Below are 25,809 nucleotides of genomic sequence, written 5' to 3' on the forward strand. Positions count from 1 at the left end.
AAACCATCACCACTGTCTATTTCCAGAATGTTTTCATCATTCAAAAAAGAAAACCCACTAATAGTGGATGCATGACTTTGTACATTTGTCAAAACCCATAGAACCCTAATGTAAACTATGGGCTTTAGTTAATAATTATGTATCAATATTTGTTCATCAACTGTAACAAATATGTCACATATATGCAAAATGTTAATAATAGTGAAAACTGTTTGTGGGGGGGGGGGAGAGAGCATATGGGAGCTTCCTGTACTTTCTGTTCAGTTTTTCTATAAACCAAATACTATTCTAGAATGTCTGTCAATTAAAAAATAGTAATAAAGAAACTCCTCACCCATTAGCAGTCACTCCCCGCTGCCCATTCCCTTCGCTCCTGGCAACCACTGACCTGTGTTTTGTCTCTTGCACAAGTTCTTTTGAAGAAGCATTTAAGCCATTTGTTTTGGTAGTTACAGTTAAGAGATTGCTGAGTGTTTCTACATTAAAATATCACATCCTTATAATTCCCATCTGCCCTTGCTGAAAATATTAGTGAAGGATGAAATATGCTTTGAAAAATTAAAATGGCATAGCTATTCATAAAAATAGGAGAAAAATAAAAATCTTGTCAGTCTAGAAGTGTAATAAAAACATTTCTGCTATGTGAAACCTGAAGCTCCAGGTCTGTAAACTCTGCAGCAGACAGAGACAGTTGCGACTTTGACACCATGGGGCAGAATCACTGAAAAGCATTCTGGGAATGGCTTGGGATCAGAGTCACGCTCAGAGAACTTGAACTGGGAACTATGTTGGGGTCGTTCTGGAGCAACATGCATATGGCAGCTTACCTATAGTGGCTGAGAAATCAGAGAAAATTATAAAGAGATATATCTGTGTGGAGAGGCTCAATGACTATATCAGCAGTATCTGCAACAGCACCATGGAGTGGGGGTGGGGAGTTGGAATTTGATCTGCCTATCAAAGAGCTGGTTCTGGTCTGGGATTCTTGAGGGGCCAGATATACAGAATTTAAAATTAAATGCAAATTAAAATTTATGATTTGCCTTTCACTGAGAAAAAATTATTTCCTAATGGTTTGTATTTCTGATGTCTTTCTGGTAATATGGTGTTTTAGAATCTCAGTTTTCAGGCTCCTCTAGAATGAGAAGATTTCTCTCTAATTCTGTATATCTATCTGGCCCCTCAAGATGAGGTATAATTTTAAAAGTACATTTGGGACTCATAAAGATATGGAAATAGTATCTATGAAAAGGACAAGAAATTATAAAACAAAAACAGGTAGCTATGACTCAAGGACAGGTAGATATGAAAATGATTCTACCAGAAGCCATGAAAATAAAAAAATTGCTATTAAAATAAAAATAACTTGGGAGGTAGGTTCCAAGATGGCCGAATAGGAACAGCTCCAGTCTACAGCTCCCAGTGTTAGCAACGCAGAAGACGGATGATTTCTGCATTTCCAACTGAGGTATCGGGTTCATCTCACTGGGGCTTGTCGAACAGTGGATGCAGCCCACAGAGCATGAACAGAAGCAGGGCAGGGCATTGCCTCACCCAGGAAGTACAAGGGGTCAGGGAATTCCCTTTCCTAGCCAAGGGAAGCCATGACAGATGGTATCTGGAAATTTGGGACACTCCCACCCTAATACTGCGCTTTTCCAATGGTCTTAGCAAACGGCACACCAGGAGATTGTATCCTGTGCCTGGCTTGTAGGGTCCCACTCCCATGGAGCCTCGCTCACTGCTAGCACAGCAGTCTGAGATGGGACTGCAAGGCAGCAGCAAGGCCGGGGGAGGGGTGTCTGCCATTGCTGAGGCTTGAGAAGGTAAACAAAGCGGCCAGGAAGCTCAAACTGGGTGGAGCCCACTGCAGCTCAAGGAGGCCTGCCTGCCTCTGTAGGCTCCACCTCTGTGGGCAGGGCATAGCTGAACAAAAGGCAGCAGAATGTTCTGCAGACTTAAACATCCCTGTCTGACAGCTTTGAAGAGAGTAATGGTTCTCCCAGCATGGAGTTTGAGATCTGAGAATGCACAGACTGCCTCCTCAAGTGGGTCCCTGACACCTGAGTAGCCTAACTGGGAGACACCTCCCAGTAGGGACCAACTGACACCTCATACGGCCAGGTGTCCCTCTGAGACGAAGTTTCCAGAGGAAGGATCAGGCAGCAACGTTTGCCGTTCTGCAGTATTTGCTGTTCTGCAGCCTCCACTGGTGATACCCAGGCAAACAGGGTCTGGAGTAGACCTCCAGCAAACTCCAACAGACCTGCAGCTGAGGGTCCTGTTAGAAGGAAAACTAACAAACAGAAAGGACATCCACACCAAAACCCCATCTGTACATCACCATCATCAAAGACCAAAGGTAGATAAAACCACAAAGATGGGGAGAAACCAGAGCAGAAAAGCTGAAAATTCTAAAAATTAGAGTGCCTCTTCTCCTCCAAAAGAATGTGGCTCCTTGCCAGCAACGGAACAAAGCTGGATGGAGAATGACTTTGACAAGTTGAGAGAAGGCTTCAGACAATCGGTAATAAAAAACTTCTCCAAGCTAAAGGGGGATGTTCAAACCCAACGCAAAGAAGCTAAAAACCTTGAAAAAGGATTAGACAAATGGCTAACTAGAATAAGCAGTGTAGAGAAGACCTTAAATGACCTGATGGAGCTGAAAACCATGGTATGAGAACTACATGATGCATGCACAAGCTTCAGTAGCCGATTCGATCAAGAGGAAGAAAGGGTATCAGTGACTGAAGATCAAATTAATGAAATGAAGCAAGAAGAGAAGTTTATAGAAAAAAGAGTAAAAAGAAATGAACAAAGCCTCCAAGAAATATGGGACTACATGAAAAGACCAAATCTATGTCTGATTGGTGTACCTGAAAGTGACAGGGAGAATGGAACCAAGTTGGAAAACACTCTTCAGGATATTATCCAGGAGAAATTCCCTAACCTAGCAAGGCAGACCAACATCCAAATTCGGGAAATACACAGAATGCCACAAAGATACTCCTTGAGAAGAGCAACTCCAAGACACATAATTGTCAGATTCACCAAAGTTGAAATGAAGGAAAAAATGTTAAGGGAAGCGAGAGAGAAAGGCTGGGTTACCCACAAAGGGAAGCCCATCAGAATAACAGCGGATCTCTCAGCAGAAACTCTACAAGTCAGAAGAGAGTGGGGGCCAATATTCAACATTCTTAAGGAAGGAATTTTCAACCCAGAATTTCATATAGAGCCAAACTAAGCTTCATACATGAAAGAAAAATAAACTCCTTTATAGACAAGCAAATGCTGAGAGATTTTGTCACCACCAGGCCTGCCTTACAAGAGCTCCTGAAGGAAGCACGAAACATGGAAAGGAACAACCGGTACCAGCCACTGCAAAAACATGCCAAATTGTAAAGACCATCGATGCTAGGAAGAAACCACATCAACTAACGAGCAAAAAAATCAACTAACATCATAATCACAGGATCATATTCACACATAACAGTATTAACCTTAAATGTAAATGGACTAAATGCCCTAATTAAAAGACAGACTGGCAAATTGGATAAAGAGTCAAGAGCCATCAGTGTGCTGTATTCAGGAGACCCATCTCACGTGCAGAGACCCATAGGCTCAAAATAAAGGGATGGAGGAAGATCTACCAAGCAAATGGAAAACAACAACAACAAAAAAAGTAGGGGTTGTAATCCTAGTCTCTGATGAAACAGACTTTAAACCAACAAAGATCAAAAGAGACAAAGAAGGCCATTACATAACGGTAAAGGGATCAATTCAAGAAGAGCTAACTATCCTAAATATATATGTGCCCAATACAGGAGCACCCAGATTCATAAAGCAAGTCCTTAGAGACCTACAAAGAGACTTAGACTCCCACACAATAATAATGGGAGACTTTAACACCCCACTGTCAACATTAGACAGATCAACGAGACAGAAAGTTAGTGGATATCCAGGAATTGAACTCAGCTCTGCACCAAGCAGACCTAATAGACATCTATAGAACTCTCCACCCCAAATCAACAGAATATACATTCTTCTCAGCACCACATCATACTTAGTCCAAAATTGACCACATAGTTGGAAGTAAAGCACTCCTCAGCAAATGTAAAAGAACAGAAATTATAACAAACTGTCTCTCAGACCACAGTGCAATCAAACTGGAACTCATGATTAAGAAAACTCACTCAAAACCACTCAACTATATGGAAATTGAACAACCTGCTCCTGAATGACTACTGGGTACATACCGAAATGAAGGCAGAAATGAAGATGTTCTTTGAAACCAATGAGAACAAAGATACAACATACCAGAATCTCTGGGACACATTTAAAGCAGTGTGTAGAGAGAAATTTATAGCACTAAATGCCCACAAGAGAAAGCCAGAAAGATCTAAAATTGACACCCTAACATCACAATTAAAAGAACTAGAAAAGCAAGAGCAAACACATTCAAAAGCTAGCAGAAGGCAAGAAATAGCTAAGATCAGAGCAGAACTGAAGGAGATAGAAACACAAAAAGTCCTTCAAAAAAATCATAGAATCCAGGAGCTGGTTTTTTGAAAACATCAACAAAATTGATAGACCACCAGCAAGACTCATAAAGAAGAAAAGAGAGAAGAATCAAATATATGCAATAAAAAATGATAAAGGGGATATCACCACTGACCCTACAGAAATACAAACTACCATCAGAGAATACTATAAACACCTCTACGCAAATAAACTAGAAAATCTAGAAGAAATGAATACATTCCTGGACACCTACACCCTCCCAAGACTAAACCAGGTAGATGTTGAATCCCTGAATAGACCAATAACAGGCTCTGAAATTGAGGCAATAATTGATAGCCTACCAACCAAAAAAACGTCCAGGACCAGATGGATTCACAGCCAAATTCTACCAGAGGTACAAAGAGGAGCTGGTACCATTCCTTCTGAAACTATTCCAATCAATAGGAAAAGGGGGAATCCTCCATAACTCACTTTATGAGGCCAGCATCATCCTGATACCAAAGACTGGCAGAGACACAACAAAAAAAGAATTTTAGACCAATATCCCTGATGAACATTGATACAAAAATCCTCAATAAAATACTGGCAAACCACATTCAGCAGCACATCAAAAAGTTTATCCAACACAATCAAGTCAGCTTCCTCCCTGGGATGCAAGCCTGGTTCAACATATGCAAATCAATAAACATAATCCATCATATAAACAGAACCAAAGACAAAAACTGTATGATTATCTCAATAGATGTAGAAAAGACCTTGGCCAAAATTCAACAGCCCTTCATGCTAAAAAGTCTCAATAAACTAGGTATTGATGGGACATATCTCAAAATAATAAGAGCTATTTATGACAAACCCACAGCCAGTGTCATACTGAATGGGCAAAAACTGGAAGCATTCCCTTTGAAAACTGGCACAAGACAGGGATGCCTTCTCTCACCACTCCTATTCAACATAGTGTTGGAAGTTCTGGCCAGGGCAGCCAGGCAGGAGAAAGAAATAAAAGGTATTCAATTAGGAAAAGAGGAAGCCAAATTGTCCCTATCTGCAGATGACATGATTGTATATTTAGAAAACCCCATCGTCTCAGCCCAAAATCTCAAGCTGACAAACAACTTCAGCAAAGTCTCAGGATACAAAATCAATGTGCAAAAATCACAAGCATTCCTATACACCAATGACAGACAAACAGAGAGCCAAATCATGAATGAACTCCCATTCACAATTGCTTCAAAGAGAATACCTAGGAATCCAACTTACAAGGGATGTGAATGACCTCTTCAAGGAGAACTACAAACCACTGCTCAACGAAACAAAAGAGGACACAAACAAATGAAAGAACATTCCATGCTCATGGATAGCAAGAATCAATATCGTGAAAATGCCCATACCGCCCAAGGTAATTTATAGATTCAATGCCATCCCCATCAAGCTATCAATGACTTTCTTCACAGAATTGGAAAAAACTGCTTTAAAGGTCATATGGAACTGAAAAAGAGTCTGCATTGCCAAGACAATCCTAAACCAAAAGAACAAAGCTGGAGGCATCATGCTACCTGACTTCAAACTATACTACAAGGCTACAGTAACCAAAACAGCATGGTACTGGTACCAAAACAGAGACATAGACTAACGGAACAGAACAGAGCCCTCAGAAATAATACCACACATCTACAACCATCTGATCTTTGACAAACCTGACAAAAACAAGCAATGGGGAAAGGATTCCCTGTTTAATAAATGATGCTGGGAGAACTGGCTAGCCATATGTAGAAGGCTGAAACCGGATCCCTTCCTTACACCTTATACAAAAATTAATTCAAGATGGATTAAAGGCTTAAATGTTAGACCTAAAACCATAAAAACCCTAGAAGAAAACCTAAGCAATACCATTCAGGCCATAGGCATGGGCAAGGACTTCATGACTAAAACACCAAAAACAAAGGCAACAAAAGCCAAAATAGACAAATGGGATCTAATTAAACTAAAGAGCTTCTGCACAGCAAAAGAAACTACCATCAGAGTGAACAGACAACCTACAGAATGGGAGAAAATATTTACAATCTACCCTTCTGACAAAGGGCTAATATCAAGAATCTGCAAAGAACTTAAACAAATTCACAAGAAAAAAACAAACAACCCTATCAAAAAGTGGGCAAAGGATATGAACAGACACTTCTCAAAAGAAGACATTTATGCAGCCAACAGACACATGAAAAAATGCTCATCATCACTGGCCATCAGAGAAATGCAAATCAAAACCACAATGAGATACCATCTCACACCAGTTAAATGGCAATCATTAAAAAGTCAAGAAACAACAGGTGCTGGAGAGGATGTGGAGAAACAGGAATACTTTTACACTGTTGGTGGCACTGTAAACTAGTTCAAGCATTGTGGAAGACAGTGTGGCAATTCCTCAAGGATCTAGAACTAGAAATACCATTTGACCCAGCCATCCCATTACTGGGTATATACCCAAAGGATTATAAATCATGCTGCTATAAAGACACATGCACACATATGCTTATTGCAGCACTATTCACAATAGCAAAGACTTGGAACCCACCCAAATGTCCAGCACTGATAGACTGGATTAAGAAAATGTGGCACATATACACCATGGAATACTGTGCAGCCATAAAAAAGGATGAGTTCATGTCCTTTGTAGGGACATGGATGAAGCTGGAAACCATCATTCTGAGCAAACTGTCACAAGGACAGAAAACCAAACACAGCATGTTCTCACTCATAGGTGGGAATTGAACAATGAGAACACTTGGACACAGGGCAGGGAACATCACACACTGGGGCCTGTCATGAGGTGGGGGGAAGGGGGAGGGATAGTATTAGGAGATATACCTCATGTAAATGACGAGTTAGTGGGTGCAGCACACCAACATGGCACATATATACATATGTAACAAACCTGCATGTTGTGCACATGTACCCTAGAACTTAAAGTACAATTAAAAAAATAATAAATTTAAAAAGTAACTCAGTAGACTGGCTAAGTTTATGCTAGTTACAGCTGAATAGAGAATTGGTGAATTAGAAGAAAGTCTTAGATAATTCAGCACAGAAAACAGAGAGATAAAGAAATGGAAAATATGAATGTAAAGGTGTTGTTAAGGCATATAGATGGTAGACTGAAGGATTCAAACGTACATCCTATGGGAGTTAAAGAAAGAATAAGGGGCATGGCAAATTAGTAACATTTGAGCTGAGAACTCAAGCACTGAACTCAAGAAGCTAAAAGAACCACAGAACAAATATCCAAAGAACAGATGATAAAAGGAATATGGAGAAGAAATTAATAAAACAGAAAAACAACAGCAATAATCAGGAAGTCCTACTGATTTCAGAAAACATTTGTAGAATTACCATTTTTTAAAAAAGGCACAAATAATATTAAACATGGAGAAAATGTACCAACAAATACTATAAAGAAAAATGAAAACTTAGATGAAAAGGATAATTTAGAAGGAAATGTTTTTCAAATTGGCCTTTTTTCTTTTCCTGTTACCTTCATATTTTAAAATAATATGCTTATAGAGGTATTTCTTGGGTTATGAATTTTAAGTATTTCCTATTGAATTGTTATAGTCATTGCAGATTTAGCTCTATTTTCCTCCTGCCATCTTCTTACCTTCTGCCTCCCTCTCTCCTGTTCTGTATATATGATTATATCAATAATTTTGGTAAAATCAGCAATTTTGATTAACACTATGATAGAAATACTGTTATTAATTAATTGTTATTAACACTATCATTGGAAATATAGTTCACTGCAGACCCAAATAATATACTATTTTTACTTTTACTTTTCCGGATAAGTTTATGTTTTCTTCCTGGAATTAATAATTGCCACCCCCCACATCGAATTTGCTTAGTTTTCTGTTTGCATGTCCTTATTTTTTGATAAATATTTTAATATATCTGTGCCACTCTTAACTATAATTTTTTCACCAAATACTTAGGGACATTGTATACCTATTCCAGATATTTTATCCGTTTTTTTAAATTCCTAGTGGCTTCCCTTCCAGATACTCCCATCTTGTCAAAATTGGGCTGATTGTTCTCTGGATCTTTTGTACAGCTGTCATTCAGATATTTTCCTGTGTTACATTCCTGTGTTGGAACCATAGTTTCCTGGGCCCTCTGTATTCCTATTTCTTAGTTAATCCCTTTATTTGCAATAGAATATATACAATAACTTCCTTAGGAAGGGATTTGTATTAGTCCATTCTCATAATGCTAATAAAGACATACCTGAGACTGGGTAATTTACAAAGAAAGGAGGTTTAATGGACTCACAGTTCCATGTGGCTGAGGCGGCCTCACAATCATGGCAGAAGATGAAGGAAGAACAAGGGGATGTCTTACATAGCAGCCACAAAAGAGAGAGCTTGTGCAAGGCAAATCCCATTTATAAAACTATCAGATCTCATGAGAATTATTCACTATCATGAGAACAGTATGGGGGAAACCACCCCCAAGATTCAGTTATCTCCCACCAGGGCCCTCCCACAACACGTGAGAATTATGGAAGCTACAATTCAAGATGAGATTTGGTTGGGGACGCAGCCAAACCATATCAGGATTCTACAAGGCATATTTTTCAAGCTGCTAAAAAATATGTATTCTGTCCTAATACTTGATTGGTAGTTTAGTTGAATACAGAATTCTATGTTGAATATATTTTTCTCCTCACGACATTAAAGGCATTGCTCTACTTTCTTCCAGCAACTCTCAATGCTATCCTAATTTCACATCCTTTTTATGTGGCTTCTTTATTTTCTGTCTCTCTCTGGAAGCTTGTAGGATCCTCTTTTTGTCAGTCCTCTTCTGAAATTTCATGATAATATTCCTTTGTATGGATCTTTAGTTATTTGTTTTAAATTTATTACACAATGAATATAAATGAGGCAAAAAATGTTAAAAGGTGCACCTAGGTGAAGTCTTTATTGTGCTCTCGGAAAATTTTTAAAGATTACAAAGAAAATCAAAATAAAAAGTTTTTTTTAAGAAAAAAAATTCAGTTGAAATCCCATGTACCCCTCCTTGAAACCTCTTGCTATCCTTTCTCCCCTAGAGAAACCTATTATCTTCAGTTTATTGTTTATATTTCCTTGTATTTCTTTATATCTTTCTAACTATGTACATATCTAAAAATAAATAGCTTGATATGCATAGTTTTAAGCCTTATGGAAATGATATCATACTGTATATACAGAAACATTTTTTGCTCAACATGGAGTTGGTTCATTTGTGCTGTTCTTTGTAGCTCTAATTATTCATTTTAATTGCTTTATGGTATATTATTGTACAGATACTCCTTGTAGTATTTGTCCTTTCTCCTGTTGGTGGACATTTAGATTGATTCCAGTTGTTTTGTAATTCTAAAATGTGAATATGTTTACTTGTACCAGTATGTGATTGTTTATGGTACATGTGGAGGAGTGATATTGCTAAGGTGAGAGGATATGTGTATCTTCAGCTTTACCAGGTTTTGTCAAATTGCTTTCCAAAGGACTTGTTCCAATTTGTGTAACCATAGTATATAATTCTTTCCAGTGCTGTCTCCTTGTCAACATTTAGTATGGTCAGGTGTTTTAATTTCTGTCCATCTAATGGAAGTGAACTGTTGTTTATTTTTTTTTAATTTTCATTTCCCTGATTATGAGTAAAATTAAATGTCTTTTAAAATTTGTTAATCATTTGTATCTCATCATCTGGATGTGGTGTGTTCATAACCTTTGCCTGTATTTATATTGAGTTTAAAAAAATAGTGATTTGTAAATATTTGTATATTCTTTTTTTTTTTTTTTTTTTTTTTGTAGAGATGGGGTTTCAGTATTTTGCTTAGGCTGAAGTGCAGTGGTGGAACCATGGCAAACTGCAGTCTCAAACTCTTGCCCTCAAGCAATCTTCCTGCCTCAGCCTCCCAGGCAGCTGAGAACGCAGGTGCATGCCACCATATCTGGCTAATTTTTAAATTTTCTGTAGAGATGAGGCTTTGCTATGTTGCTTAGGCTGGTCTCAAGCTCCTGGGCTCAAGCAGTCCTCCTGCCTTGGCATCTCAAATTGCCGGGATTACAAGAGGAGCCCCTGTGCCTGGCCTATATTCTTGACACTAATTTTTATCAGTAAAATTTGTTGCAAGTATGTTTTTCAAATCTGTGGCTTGTCTTTCACTTTTATGGGTATCATTTGTTGTATAAAAGTTTTAAATTTCAATGCAATCAACATTTTCAATCTTTTTTTATGATTTGGGCTTTGTGTCTTGTTTAACAAGTACTTTTCCATCCCAAGATCATAAAGATATTCTCTTATATTACTTTCTAACAGTTTTAAAGTTTTGCTTTTACCAGGATTTGACTCTTCCTTAGAATCAGATAATAAAATTTTCTCCTTAGCCTATTCATATGGTAAGTTATATTAACAGATTTCCTAGCATTTTGCTGTATTTTGATTTTTCCAACTTTCTGATAAGCTTAAAATTATTTCAAAAATATGTTTACAAATTGAGTTACTGTAAAAGTGATTTAAAAGGGATATACCTAAAATATAAAAAGAGAACATTAAAAATAAAGTGATAGAAGAGACATAATATGTAAACACTAACCAAAAGACAAAGTTAGACTATGATGCCAAATGTGTATAATTTGGGCTAAAGAGGGCCACTATATCAATAAAATATTTAATTCATTAGAAAATGTAGCAGGTCTAAACTTGTCCACACCCAATAATATATATTATGCATTAAAACACATAAAGCAAAAACTGACAGAACAAATGGAAAAAAATGTAATGTGCTCCATTTCATTGGATTTTAAACTGGCTCTCATTAATACAAACATCAATCAAAAAAGAAAAAACAGAATATAGAGGATATGCATCTTTCAACTTATGAACTACATAGAACGTTGTACATACAAGTAATATAACTGTAGAGGTTGTAAATATTAGTACATCCATTAATATAACTTACCATATGTATAGGCTAAGGAGAAAAACCACATGATTATATTTATTAATGATATTATCCTTTTTATACAAATTGCTTATATTTTTCCAGTTTGTCACATGTCTTTATGCATTGCTTACAGTAGTTTTGTTATGCAGAAGTGTTTTATTTTTGTGTAATCAAATCATTAGTCTTAATGTTTCTGGATTTCAAGTCCTAGTTAGGACAGTTCATCCTATTCAGAGGTATAGTGGCATTCACTCGTTTAAAAAAATACTCTTATGGCTTAATTTTTTTACTTTAACTTTTTGTTTGTTTGTTTTGAGGCAGAGTCTCACTCTGTAGCCCAGGCTAGACCAGTGGCCCAATTACTGCTCACTGCACCCTGCAGCCTTGACTTCCCGGGCTCAAGCAATCCTTCCACCTCAGTCTTCCGAGTAGCTGGGACTACAGCTGTGTGCCACCATACGTAGACAATTTTTTCATTTTTATTTTTGTAGAAACAGGTCTCAAAAAAAAAAAAAAAAGAAAAGAAAAGAAAGAAAGAAAAAGAAACAGGGTGTCACTATATTGCCCAGGATGATCTCAAACTCCTGGGCTCAAGCGATCCTCCTGTCTCAGCCTGCAAAAGTGGTGTGATTACAGGTGTGAGCCACCATGCTCAACTTATTTTATTTTTTTTAAGTGACTTGATACTATTCCTCAACTAGGGAAATGGAATTGTTGGGAAATAAGCAGAAGAGGAATAAGATACTTTATAATTTCTTACTACTACTGATAGTAATATTATAAGTAGTATTTGATATTATTGTAATAATTATCAATACAATAGAGCATTAACATTTCTGATTCATTTGGAAATTTTCCTGGTGTTCAGTGGATTTGGGGGAGAGTTTTTCTAGTCTCTGTTACACGGAGGTGGTAACCCTTCATAGTTCCTGATGTTATACATGGATCTTAGCTCCAACTTGGTGCCCTGCACAGAGCCAAGACCATGGGGAACACCCCCTTGGATGTTAGAAACTTGGTTCCTGTGCTTCTGGCTATGGCTTTGCCTTTCACCTTTGTTTCTATACCTGAGGATTCCTTTTCTTCTCCCCTACTTTAGCTTGGCTATGTATATTTCACCCAGTTTGGGATTTTCCCTCAGCTTGGTTTACTGCTTTGCCCTGTATTGGTTCACAGTGGTCAGGAACTTGGAGAGGACATAGCCTAAGGGGCTTGGAAATAAAATGGGGTAGAGATGAGCATTAACTCTGGAGCACTACTAGTTTTTCTGGATCTAGTGGCTTGTTTTAAAGCATTTTGAAACTTGATAGGCTAGAGCAAATCTTCAGATAGCCCATGTGTTCAATTACAACTTAAAAATATCTGAGATTGGCGCTGCGCGATGGTGCACGCCTGTAATCCAAGCACTTTGGGAGGCTAAGGTGGGCAGATAACGAGGTCAGGAGTTCGAGACCAGCCTGACCAACATGGTGAAACCTCATCTCTACTAAAAATACAAAAATTAGCCCGGCGTGGTGGTACATGCCTGTAATCCCAGCTACTCAGGAGGCTGAGGCAGGAGAATCACTTGAACCTGGGAGACGGAGGTTGCAATGAGCCAGGATCATGCCATTGCACTCCAGCCTGGGTGACAGAGCGAGACTCTGTCTCAAAAAAAAAAAAAAAAAAAAAAAAAGTCTGAGATTTTACTGACTGATCGTGATCTACTGGGTGTATTGTTATTCGTGAATGTTGTCGAAGGGCAATGCATCTTCAACTCAAGACATCTGTCACTTTGTCTAATTCAAAGCACACTCTAAACTCAGCATACATATATATTTCTGCATATTTTACATGATAATTCTCTGCTTCTTAACACAGATTATTCCAAGATGATTGTAAAATATTTCTGCTTTAGAACTGTCATCTGAGGACTCTGCTTACTGTTGTAAAGCTCCCCATTCCATGTCTATCTTTGCTGGAACACGGAGTGGTTGAGTAAACTAGCATGAATTTGGGAGTCTTTGAATCTTGGTTATATGATTATCTCTGTTATAGAATCCTGAGAAGCCATTTACAAATTTTTATCTGTGTATTTATAGTATAAAATTGTCCCTTGTTTGGTGCATAGTTCTATGAATGTAAACACATGCTTGGATTTGTGTAACCTCCATAATCAGGATACAGAACCATTTTATCACCACCTAAGCTCCCTCATGTGATTCCTTTATAGTCACACACTCCCACCCCTGACCTCTGGAAACCCCGATCTGTTCTCTGTCCCTATTTTAAGAATATCACACAACAGGAATTGTATATAGTATGTAACCTTTTGAGACTGACTTTTCTATTCAACCTGATGCTTTTACTCCACGTTATTGCTTTTATCAAGAATTCTTTTCTTTTTATTGCTGAGTAGTATTCCATTGTTTGGATGTACTGCGTTTATTTATTCACTCACTTATTAAAGGATATTTAGGTTGTTTCCAGCTTTTGGTGATTATGAATCAGGCTCATATGAGAGAAATTATTTTATCCCTGATAAATGTCAGTCTTTTCCCTACTTAAGCCCAGTTCCTTTCATCCAACAATAACTTATGTTACACTTCTACCAAAAAGGAATTCTGATCACATATTGACCCCTAGGATGGCAATTACATTTCCTTTCCCATGTCAAGTATGCATTCTGGAATACTGTGTTGAACACAATTGCAAGGCTACCTCTGGGAAAACAGGGACATAAGCAATTGATGACATCTGCTAAGGTTGCAGAAGAGGCAAATGTCAGCAATTGGACTGCGTAATTATAGGCATATTGCTTCCCAGAATGCAGAATAGATATGGAATATAATAGATAATAGATAATAAAATTAGCTAGTGCCGTGATATAAACTTATGCGTCCCTGCAGCTTTATCACACCACAAAAAAGGAAAACTTTTTGGAAAATATCATATTACCTTTCATTTATCTGCATAGCCCAATGTGTGCAATATTCTTTTTTGTACTTATATAGAAAGGTACATAATGGGAATGTTAAGGGTTGACCCTAACTGAGGGCTGTTCAGCTGCAGTCTGTGGTATCTTCTAGGTGCAAAGTCATTGCCGACTGGACCAAGAGTGAAATGTTGCGTTTTGAAATACAATTTGCATAAGCGCTGATGTATTTTGTAAATATATACCCTTTGTAGGCAAATACTGTGTTATTATGCTGTTGTGCTTGAAAAATAGAACTAAACTTTTTGTGTTTGTTTTCCTTTCCAGTATTACTTTACTGTTCTTTTTGGCCATGAAGGTCAGAAGCCACTGGAGCTGCGCTGTGAGGAGGAGCAGGATGGTAAAGAGTGGATGGAGGCCATTCACCAAGCCAGGTATAGGCTCAGTCCTCCAGGGTGGTACTTAATTGTCTGGGTCCTGCATTGGGGTTATCATTGTTGGTGGTAGTTTTGGAAGAACTTGCAATTCTAAGATGAGTTTTCTCCTGGTACCTGCTCCTTAGTCATGTGTGAGATAATTATTTGAGCTTTCCGTGGCTACATTCCAGCTAAAGATTAATGGTAGTAGATAAAATGATAATAACAAGTAGTAGTAGTAGTCACTTTTATAGATTTCTTCCTATGTGCCAGGCACTGTTATATGTGCTTTCCAATTACAGAATGTATTGAATATATTGACTCACTTATCCTGTCAACAATTGGCAAGAGGGGCATTATAATTCCCCTGTCTGCAGATAAGGAAACTGAGGCCTGGAAGGTTAGTTTTCCTGCCTGAGGTCACACAGCTAGTAAGCCACAGAGCTGGGAGATGGCCCTAGCCCAGCCTACATTTGTAAACCCTGCTTTGTGCATCTTGGTTATCAAAAGAAGGTGATGACATCCTCTATTTAGAGAAATAGAACAGTGTGAGTTCACTTCCGCCTAAGAAACATCAGGAAGGTGGAAAGATGTGTACAAGGCCTTAAATGGGAACTAGAAATCTGAAAGAGATGCAGGGCAGGTCCCTCTCTTTCGTTTTCTGATTCAATCCCTAAACCTGGTTCAGTTTTGTTTCCCATGGCTCTCAAGCTCTTGCTTTTTGCCTGTCCACTCCCTAATCCAGGCTGCCACTCCACAATTCCCTGCTCTCTTGTCTTGCTCATCTCGTGGGTATTTTGGGCCAACACTCTAGCTGTGGCATGCTTTCTTTTTCTTCACCTGATGAGCCTTCCCTTCTCCGTCTGTCTGTTCCTCTCTACCACTCCTGCCCTGAGACATCTCCCTGCAAGTCAGCCCTCACTGGCGCCCTCTTCAAATGGCTGCAGTACTTGCATTGTGTACTGCACGTGGGCGACAGCAATTCTGGTTATCATTGCCTTTTTAATATAGTTAATGTGTTAGATTTCTGTTTTCTGGGTAGGATTGTATACACCTTGAGAATGAGGAGAGGGATTGGGGCACATTCATGTCTGAGTGAAGCGCATTGCTAATTATGTAGTAGGTGATCAGGAAATTTCTTCAGTTTACTTATAAGAATGAGGCATTTAGGATGGGCATGGTGGTTTATGCCTGTAATCCCAGCACTTTGGGAGGCTGAGGTGGGCGGATCACCCGAGGCCAGGAGTTCGAGACCAGCCTGGCCAACATGGTGAAACCCTGTCTCTACTAAAAATACAAAAATTACTTGGGCATGGTGGTACATGCCTGTACTCCCAGCTACTCAGGAGGCTGAGGCAGGAGAATTGCTCAAATCTGGGAGTCGGAGGTTACAGTGAGCCAAGATCACAGCACTGCGCTCCAGCCTGGGGGAGAGAGCAAGATTCCATCTCAAAACAAACAAACAAACAAACAAACAAAAAACAACAAGAAAAAGAATGAGGCATTTCTGAGTGAGTTCAGGCTGTTCTTTGAACCCTTGATGCTGTCTCTTCAGCTACTTATATTTACCACCTTCTCTGACAAGCAGTGTGCCAAGTGCTTTACATACTTATCTTTTTTTAATTCTTCACAACAAGCTAATAGGGCATTATTATCCCCATTTTACAGATGAGAAAACAAAAATTTATGACAGGCAGATTGGCCAAGTTCTAACACAAAGTTGTCAAGCTGCCGTTCTGGGATTCAAATCCAAGTCAATTGGACTTCAGGACCCGTAGCTAGTGTTCAATATTGTACTTACCTGCATTGTCCTCTTTATCTCTACAGTCTTTTCTTGTTCTATTTTTTTTCTCTTCCTCATTCAAAGACGAAAATAAATTAATGTGAGACTAGGGTTGAGAGTAGATGTTATTTGCAAAATTTTTCAGTTCCTTTTCTTTCTCTGAGTTGCATGGGGCTGGCAACTTAGTGCCGCTCTCCATAAAGGCCCCAGGGGAGCTTGCCACGAGTCATCATGACCCCGGCACATGGTTCGACCATCCTTGCTCTTGGTGCTCTCTGTTTGAGGGTTTTGATCCAGACTTGGGACTAATGCAGAATGACTTGCTGTAGAAAGAAAGTCAAGCCTTCAAAGATGAAAGAAGCATCAAGCTGGCAAGGTAGAGCCCTTGGGTCATTTCCAGACACAATCTTTTCCTTTTTACAATCTCTATTCCTTTCTACCTAAGAGTTAAAATACATAATTTAAAACATGCCCGTTTTCCCATCTTTTTCATTCCAGGAGAGCAAGCACCATCAGTAGCCCAAATGCCTTTGTACTTGCCAAGCAAATATCTTGGTGAACCAAATACAAATAATGCAAGTTGCTTTAAAGATGATTAGATTTCAAGTAAGAAATCTTTTTTCTGTCCCAGGAATGCATTTTGTCATCTACAGGAAACTGAGTCAGTAATTATTTGGTGGTGTTTGACATACAGTCAAAACCAGGGCATGCGTGATCTTGTCAGGAGACAGACTTCAGAAACCACTTAAGTGGTTTAGGTGATACAATGGTGAAAATTCTCTTCTTTTCAGATTTGAAGATTTGGTTAATAATTGACTTTTTTCTTGATGTTTTGACTTTTTGGTCTATTAGGTTTGCTTTTCCCTTGACTTGAGACCTGGGACTGGGTTCTTTGATAACTTCTTTTAATCTGACTGCTTTATACTGAGTTTTTATATTTTACTTTTTGCATTGAGGTATTTCTTAAGTTTTTGTTTTCTAAATCAGGGAAGAAAACTTTTTGATCTAAGATTGATTAAGTTGAGTTTTTGGTGTAAACTTGGATCTGTAAAATTCACCTTGATTTTGTTCATGTACGAACAAAGCCAGAAAGTTAATGAAGCTGATTTGGAGCGAGAATTGATCAGCCATTTTTGCTTGACGTTGTAATAAAACACAATTAATTAATTATGGTTGGTTGACTAAACATTTCACCCTCAAAGGACAGTCTGATGGCATTAATTCAGTACTGCTGCCTTTCTAATATAAAAGTTTTAACTACTCCATATTTATGGTTTTATCGATCCCTCTTTTAAAAAGTCAAAACTTTTGATTAGTTTAGCACGAGACGTTCTTTCCCGAGCTGCAAATCCTCCTGTAGATGCTGCTTAGATTCAAAGACTGCTCAGAACCCCTTCTCTGTTTACTTTTGTTTTCCTGGGATGGCTTTTCAGTACCAGCCTGGGTGTACTGTCTTTGTGTGCTATGAAAATCACATTGTTCTACTGGTTTTCATATCTCAGAGCAGAATCTACTTGCCCCCACTTTGCCTTCAGAGAATCTTAGGGTTATTTTCTGGGATGTCCAGTTGCATGTTTTCTCCTTTAGATCTGGCCCAGAAAAAAAAATCATTTTGGAATTAACATTTTTCATTTTGAAGCTTTGACCAGTCCAAGAAGCTCATTTTAATGTTTTGCTTACCATTCGCCAATACTGCATTTCTAAGAACACGGGCACATTTAGGATATCATTTTACCACATGTTATGGCACTAGTTCAGGGGAAGCTGCTACCAAGACCCAGTCTTGTTTTTGTCTGGTCGAGCTGAGACCAGAGCATTTTCATAGCAGTTACGTCTATGCTTATTTCATACGTGGTTTGCTACTTGAGTATGGAACTCTGGACATAAAAAATAACCTGACATTTCTTCTTTGTTTTCTTGTCCATATGTGTCCATCATGGTTAATTTAGTTGTAGACACTAGAACAATCAAAGACACTGACCTGGTTGATTGTGAGTCCTTAGGGCTTGTTAGCTGAAAAGACAACTTTTCAGTGTTTCATCTGCTAGAACATGGACCAAGCAAAGTATCAGCAGTTAAGAGATAGTCATGGCCTGGATGTGGATCCAATTGTATATCTTCCAAGGGTCTTCCCATCTTGGACTAAGCCTAATACCCACAGGACCTAGACTATGGCATTTGGGAAGAAACGAGGAAGGTTAGACTAGGGTGGCATCTAACACATCTCTCAGGCCCCTAACTTGGACGGTGTCACTCACTGGGAGAAGAAATGTTGAATGAGGACAGGTTTGTGGGGCAAAGATGATGAGCATTGGCCAGAAAGCATTGGGCAATTTCTGCTGGAAATTGGAAGAGTATGATTATCGCTGGGAAAGGAAGGGAACTGTGAGATACTGAATTTATCCCTTGGTATGTTGAGTATCCAGGGGGCTGATAGAGAAGCAAGATGTATCCTGAGGAGAGAGGAGAGTTTGGGTTTCTACCAAGGTGGAGGGATTGGGAAAACAGATATTGAGAACGTTGAGCCTAGCACAGAGCACTGTTGAATATGTGTAGCTTCGCACACCCTGCAGATGGCTTGTGTGTTCTGTGTTTGAGACTGTCGCACTATCTTTTGCCTGCTTTCCGATTTCTTCAGCTGAACCTGCTCAAATCCCCACCTTGATTCTCTTCCCTCGCCTCAGGGTGTATCTTGTGCAGGTGGATCGCAGGCTTTCCTCTAAGGGCAGAGCGTACAAAAAAGAATTACAAAAAGGAATATGTTTCCACTCCATAAAGCTCACGTCAGATGGTGTTTGGCAAGGGCCTGACCTGACCCTTTCTTTCACCCTATCAGTCTCCAACTTGACGAACAGAGAGACTTTTTCTTCCATTAAACCTTTCAATTAAGCCTGATTCTCTTTTCCAGTGAAGAAAGCTGTAATGCAGCCTCTTGGGTCTGTTTTTAATGTTTAGTCCTTTCAATTACATATGCCTGAGACAGCTGTTGTTCATTCTCTGTCTCCCTTAAAACACACACACATGCACACACACACACAATGTGGTAGCTGCACCAAACGCCCAACACCTAATGCTTGTGACCTCATCCTTGGAAAAAGGCTTAATTTGCAGCAAAGTATACAGTATAAAAATCTGTACAGCACTAAAGGCCGCTGTGTATATCATATCATCCCCCTAAAATCAGCCCGTTAGAGAATGCACACAGAGAGAAATCCCTCACAAATCAGAGAAGAGTGATGACGTAGAAAAGCTGAAAATGTTTCATGTGTCACAACAACATCACAGGACTAGAAAAATTAGAGATGGGCAGTGATGTTATAGCCTAAAGCAATCCAACACCATAATTTATATTCTTCTTGTAATAGTAAGACTGTCACCACTTTAAAGCTGAAAATGTGAATTTTGTCCATTAAAGGTATTTTATATATATATATATTTTGCTAAGAAATTCTGTCAGGGCTTTGCCTTCATATTTGCCACAATGAAAGAGAATTCAACATTTCTTTTTCTTTTACAGCCTACAAAGTGCAACATGAAAGAGAAGGGATACTGTGTAAACTGTGAAGTATTTCACTTGATTTGATGGTTACAATTTGTTTTCTATAGGGAAAAGCTGGGCTTGGATTTTCTTATTTTAATACTTTGTTAATACTTTTGTCAGGTGTCTTTCCTCCTTCTCAGTGTTTTTGTTTCAAGTGCTTGTCTTGCACCTTAAGCATCCAGCTGACCAGGCAGTCAGACCTTTTGCCTACACTCACCAGGCAGGCCCCATCCTCACGTGCACATCATCTCACCTGCAGGCGGGAGCCGTCCTCATGATTCTCTTTGCCTGCTCCAGGAGAACCATCTCCGGTTCAAGACAAATTTCTGCCTTGAGCTCTTTCTCTGATTTCTTGCTTCATTACTTATTCCATTTCTCTCTTATATTTCCAGTCTGTTTACTCCTCACTCCTTAGCTTTTTTTCCTGTGTTTTTTGGATCTCCTGAAAATCTCTCCTGTCTCAAAAGAGAAATGAAAGCCTTTTCTGGGCACTGATTACTCCTCTAGCTACTGTCTTCTCTTGTACGTGCAGCCCGGCTTCTTGAAGAAATGGTTCGGTTGCTCTCCTAGGCACGCAGCTCTTCCTCTTTCCAGCTCTTGCTGGTGGGTTTTGTCCCTATTCTACTGTAACTGTTGTCACCTGGATCAACAATGAATTTCCAAAGCTTTTCTTTCCTTATATAACTTCAACTTTCTGTTCATATTTAATACTTACTTTTGAATTACACCAGTAATACATAAAAGCAAGTTCCCTAAAAAAAAAAAAAAAGAAAGAAAGAAAACTCCGACAATACAAAAGTAAAAAGATATAGTTCCACCCCCTCCCCCTTTATTTCCCCAAGCCCATTTACTTCCTCAGAATATTTACTGGTAACAGTTTGTTGTGCATACTTCCAGATTTTTCTGTACATTTGCATATGGATAGATAGGTAGAATGATATAATTAGAGACATTTTATTTGCTATTCACATTATTCGCCACCTTTTTATGTTCATTTTGAGGGCTTCTTTTAACATTAGTTTATAGGGCTCTACGTCTTATCTTGACATTTTCATTCCTTTTGTTTACGATGTCTCTCCTGAGTCTCCCTCTACTCCTTTGACAATTTCTTTTTGTCCTATTTCACTACTCCTTGTGTTCTGTCGCTTTCTTCACTGTGGCTGCTTGTGTAGGGCGTTGCTTTTGCTCTCCCTGTTTCCTCACTTGGATCCACTCCCCAGACTTAGGCCATGTAGACAGAGCTGCTCTTTCTCAATACTTGCTCTGCTACATACCATGCTATATGCATGATATCTCATGAAGTAGCTCAGTGAATCTGAGTATTGGAGAAATGAAATGACTCCTGAGGGCCACCAATCTAGTAAATGACAGAGCTGGAATCAAGTCCTGGGCAGGCTGACTCCAAAGCCTATGCACTTAACCACAAAGATATATAGCCTCCATTATATGTAGAAATTCACCCACATGTATTTTTCTATATTGAACTATCTATATATCATCTGTCACTGGGTGCTCAGAGTTACTTGATACTAAGCAAGACAAACCCAAACTCATGTATTTCTCTAGGCAACTTCATATTCTTTCCCTGGATAGGAATGCAAAGCATAGTCTCCTATACACTCAGTCACTCAAACCAGCAGGATATCATCCCCTGACCCCGTCCTAACTGCTCACTCCAGTCACTGCTTGTGGATTCTACGCCAGAACATGACTGTTCTCCGCTCCTCCACATGTCTGCATTATTGCCCTGGTGCAGGCCACCAACACCAATTGCCTGGACTATTGCTCTGCCACCTCGCCTGTCTCTTCCAGGTCGGCTTCCTTCCCATCCATTCTCTACAGTTTTACTAGAGTGCCCTTTCTAAGCAAACATCTGATCTGCAGAAGGAATTCCGGGGTTCCTGGTTGCTTTTAGTTATTATAATTCAGTTTACTTCTTATTGTAGAAAATTTTAAATGTATGCAGAGAAAGAGAGATAATGGTCCTCCATGTTGCTTTTAGAAGATAAAATATTCATTATTTCACTAGTATTTATTGCTTCCCTACCCAATGCTGGGCTTTGCCCTGAGTTCTGGGATGGAGTGAGCCAGTCCAAGCGAGGCCCCTCCGAGCTGACCTCTGTGAACTCCTCGTGCCACTGCTCTCCTTATGTCCTGGGCGCCAGCTGGAGCCACCACATACAGGAATTTTAATGTGTGGGAATGTCTCTTCCAGTCTGACTTAAACCAACACATCTTTCAGGATGGAGCCCTTAGCAGCTTGCATCTTCTTTCCTGGTCCTCTTCCTCTGCCAGCAGGAAGGCCTGACCATTCCCTTCTTTGAGCCCTCACTGTAACTTCTTATTTCGCTCAAAGCACCTAAGAGATTATTTCATTGATTTGTTTATGTGTCTGTATCTCTCTGTCAGCCTCAATTCCTTCAAAGCAAATTGTGTACTACTCATCTTTTGTGCCCTGCCCCAGCATGGTGCCAAATTGCTTTTCAGAAATGCGTGTACTGATTTAATCTCCCTCCACTAGGGCAGAAGAAAGCTGGAATCACTTTTTAAAATCTTTACTGTATCAGTGGGTTAAAAATGATATATTGATATAATAAGCATTTTCTTGATTATTGGTAAGATTGTGTTTTGCTATCGCTAATATCTGTCTATATTTCCTGTATAAATTATCATCTCATATCCTTTTCCCATTTTTTTCATATTGGTGTTTTTCTAGAAGTTTTTTAATAAGCTCTTTGTAAGACAAAAATGTATTCATCTTTTATATTTGTTCAAATCACCCTGTGTCATTTTTTTGTCTTGTAGTTATACCTATGGGATTTTTTTTGACATTAGAATTTTTGAATTACAATGCAATGAAAGTATATTACTTTTGGGGAGAAGTTGTTCTATTGCTTTTTAAAAAATATTTTTAAAAATCGAAGTATACTTCATATACCATAAAGTTTATCATTGTAAAGTGTATAATTCAGTGTTTTTCTAGTATAGTCACTAGGTTGTACAACCATCACCACTAATTTCAGAGCATTTTCAACACCAAAAAGGAAACCCCATATCTGATAGCTGTCACTCCCATTTCCCCACTTCCCCTAGCTCTAGCCAACTGCTAATCTCCTTTCTGTGGAGATTTGCTCATTCTGGACATTGCATATAGATAGAATCATACAAACATTTTGCATCTGATTTCTTTCACTTAGCATAATGTTTCCAAGCTTCATTAATGTTGTAGCCTATGTTAGTACTTCATTCCTTTTAATGGCTGAATTCTATTCCACTGTATGGATATACCACATTTTATTTATCTACTCCTCAGTTGATGGCCATTTAGATTGTTTCCACTTTTTGCTAGTATGAGTAATGCTGCTGTGAATATTTGTGTGCATTTGTACGTGAACATAAGTTACCAACTCTCTTGGGTATATGCCTAGGAGTGGAATTGCCAGGTCATTTGGTAACTCTACGTTTAACTTTTTGAGGAACTGCCAAACTGTTTTCTACAGTGGCTGCACCATTTTACATTCCCAGCAGCAACGTATTGCGGGTGCCAGTTTCTTCACATCCGTACCAACACTTATTTTTGTTGCTTTTTTGCTTAGAGTCTTTATATATTCTCATATATAAGCCCCTTTAATCTATTCTGGTTGGATTAATGCAGTTATATATGTACTCTTGCTGAAGAATTTTCTGTGATGATAAAGATAATTCTACCAATACCTACTTATGCACATTTGAAAAGAAATGAAAGTCTCAGTGTTAGGAAAGACTCATTAATGTCTATTGTGATATTAAACATTTTCCTCAGCTTCATAATATAGTACTATGAAAGATATGCACTCTTAGAAGCACTCCTTAAAATTTCTCTGTCCCAAGGTAATAATTTTACCACTAATGATGTTCTGTTGTGTTTCCTAGTAACAATATTTTGCCTGCTTTTATATTTAATTGTACTTTAGAAAGGATTATCGACAACTTTCCACGTGTCCCAAAGTTTAGTGAAATGTTTAAGTAATGAACTGTGACTGTGAACAGGAAAGAAGGAACAATATTTAGAAGAGGGGTTTTTAGTCTTTAATTTTTGTTCCTCTTTTTGATCTCTCTTAACTAAGATACTTGTGTTTCCGTTTACTGTAGAGGGGACAGCTTAGGAGGGAAGAGCCTGTCAGTAGAGAGATTGGTGGAGGAGACAGTGTTAGGACCTCATGTTAATGTGGTATCTAAAAAATATTAATTCGCCAATGAAGTAGAGATCCTGACATGAGGGAACCTGACACCAGAAACGGTATATGATAGTAATGCCGAAGGAGTGTGAGTAAAGATAGAGAAACTGGCCTTGCTTAGGTAAGGCCAAAGCCAATGTTGCTTTGATAGGAGCTGTACTATTGTCATCCGTGCTTGGATTTTCCCCACTCCCAAAGGCATCATGATTCTCTTGACATGAGCAATGCTGATTCCAGTTTTCTGGATAAAATTTAGCATAACCCTGGAGATAGGTGGAGTTTTTCTTTAGTGACCTGGGCTATGACATTTCATCTTGGGTTTGCTTCATATCTATGTCTTCAGTCAAAATAAGTGGGGCAGAATTCTGGCCCAGCAACAACAACCTCTTGCTAAGCTAATATAATTTCTACCCTTCTATAAAATAACTAAGGTCTGTAATTTCACACTGTGCCTCTGCTTTGGACTTTTCAACATTTTATTTGAATGTTCCCTTTTCTCCATATGGAGTGATGTTGATTAGGATTTTAAAAAAATTTTTATTTGTTCATTTATGATTGATACATGATTATTGTACATATTTACGGGGTACAAGGTGACGCTTCAATACACACATAAATTGTATCATGATAAAATCAGGGTAATTAGCATATTAATCAGCTTAAACATTTATTATTTCTTTGTGATGAGGACACTAAAAAACCTCTCTTCATCAGGGCACAGTGGCTCGTGCCTATAATCCCAGCACTTTGGGAAGCTGAGGCCAGTGGATCACTTGAGCCCAGGAGTTCAAGACCAGCCTGGGGAACATAGTCAGACCTCATCTGCACAAAAAAATCAAAAAATTAGCCACGCCTGGTGGTGTGCACCTGTAGTCCCAGCTATTTGGCAGGCTGAGGCAGGAGGATGGCTTGATCCCAGGAGGTCAAGGCTGCAGTGATCTGTGATTGTACCACTGCACTCCAGCCTGGGCAACAGAATGAGAACCTGCCTCAAAAATAAATAAATAATTAAATAATTTAAAAAACCTCTTTTCCAGCTATTTTGAAATATTATAATACATGAGTATTAATTCTTATAAATATTACACACTAATATTTTGTTCCCATATATATCCTAATGTTGACATCTGTTTGTACTCAACAGCTGAATTTTGAGTTATGCTTTCACTATGTTGATTTATATGTCCTTTGGCAGGGGAAACCTTTTTTTGTTGTGGGAGTTGAACTAAAAAGCAAAAATACAAAATAAAAAAATAACCAACCAAATGAAAATAATGAGGAGATTAGGCAAACATTTTAAAACTTGAGTACTACCTAGAAAATGGAAAATTTAATCACATAAAATATGTATTGGCAATATAGCAGAATAGAAATGCCAGTGGTCTGAGAAATATTGAAGAGAAGCCCTGCATGTGTTTTCAGTTGATTTGATGAAATCCTG

General features: G+C 38.6%; 1 protein-coding gene across 4 annotated transcripts in view; it reads left to right on the forward strand.

Annotated features, from left to right (window-relative positions):
- RASGRF2 (Ras protein specific guanine nucleotide releasing factor 2) overlaps window positions 1–25,809 on the forward strand; it is a 264,596-nt gene that overhangs the window by 66,069 nt on the left and 172,718 nt on the right. For 3 of the 4 annotated variants that reach the window (XM_015140344.3, XM_015140347.3, XM_015140346.3), the window contains exon 2: window positions 14,739–14,845. In XM_015140344.3, coding sequence (XP_014995830.1) covers window positions 14,739–14,845 — 107 coding nt within the window. Of the gene's footprint in view, window positions 1–14,738; window positions 14,846–16,833; window positions 16,987–25,809 lie in introns of those variants that run through there. The other variant, XM_078004952.1, reaches the window with a different exon arrangement.

This window comes from Macaca mulatta, chromosome 6 (assembly GCF_049350105.2).
Source record: "Macaca mulatta isolate MMU2019108-1 chromosome 6, T2T-MMU8v2.0, whole genome shotgun sequence".
NCBI lineage: Eukaryota > Metazoa > Chordata > Mammalia > Primates > Cercopithecidae > Macaca > Macaca mulatta.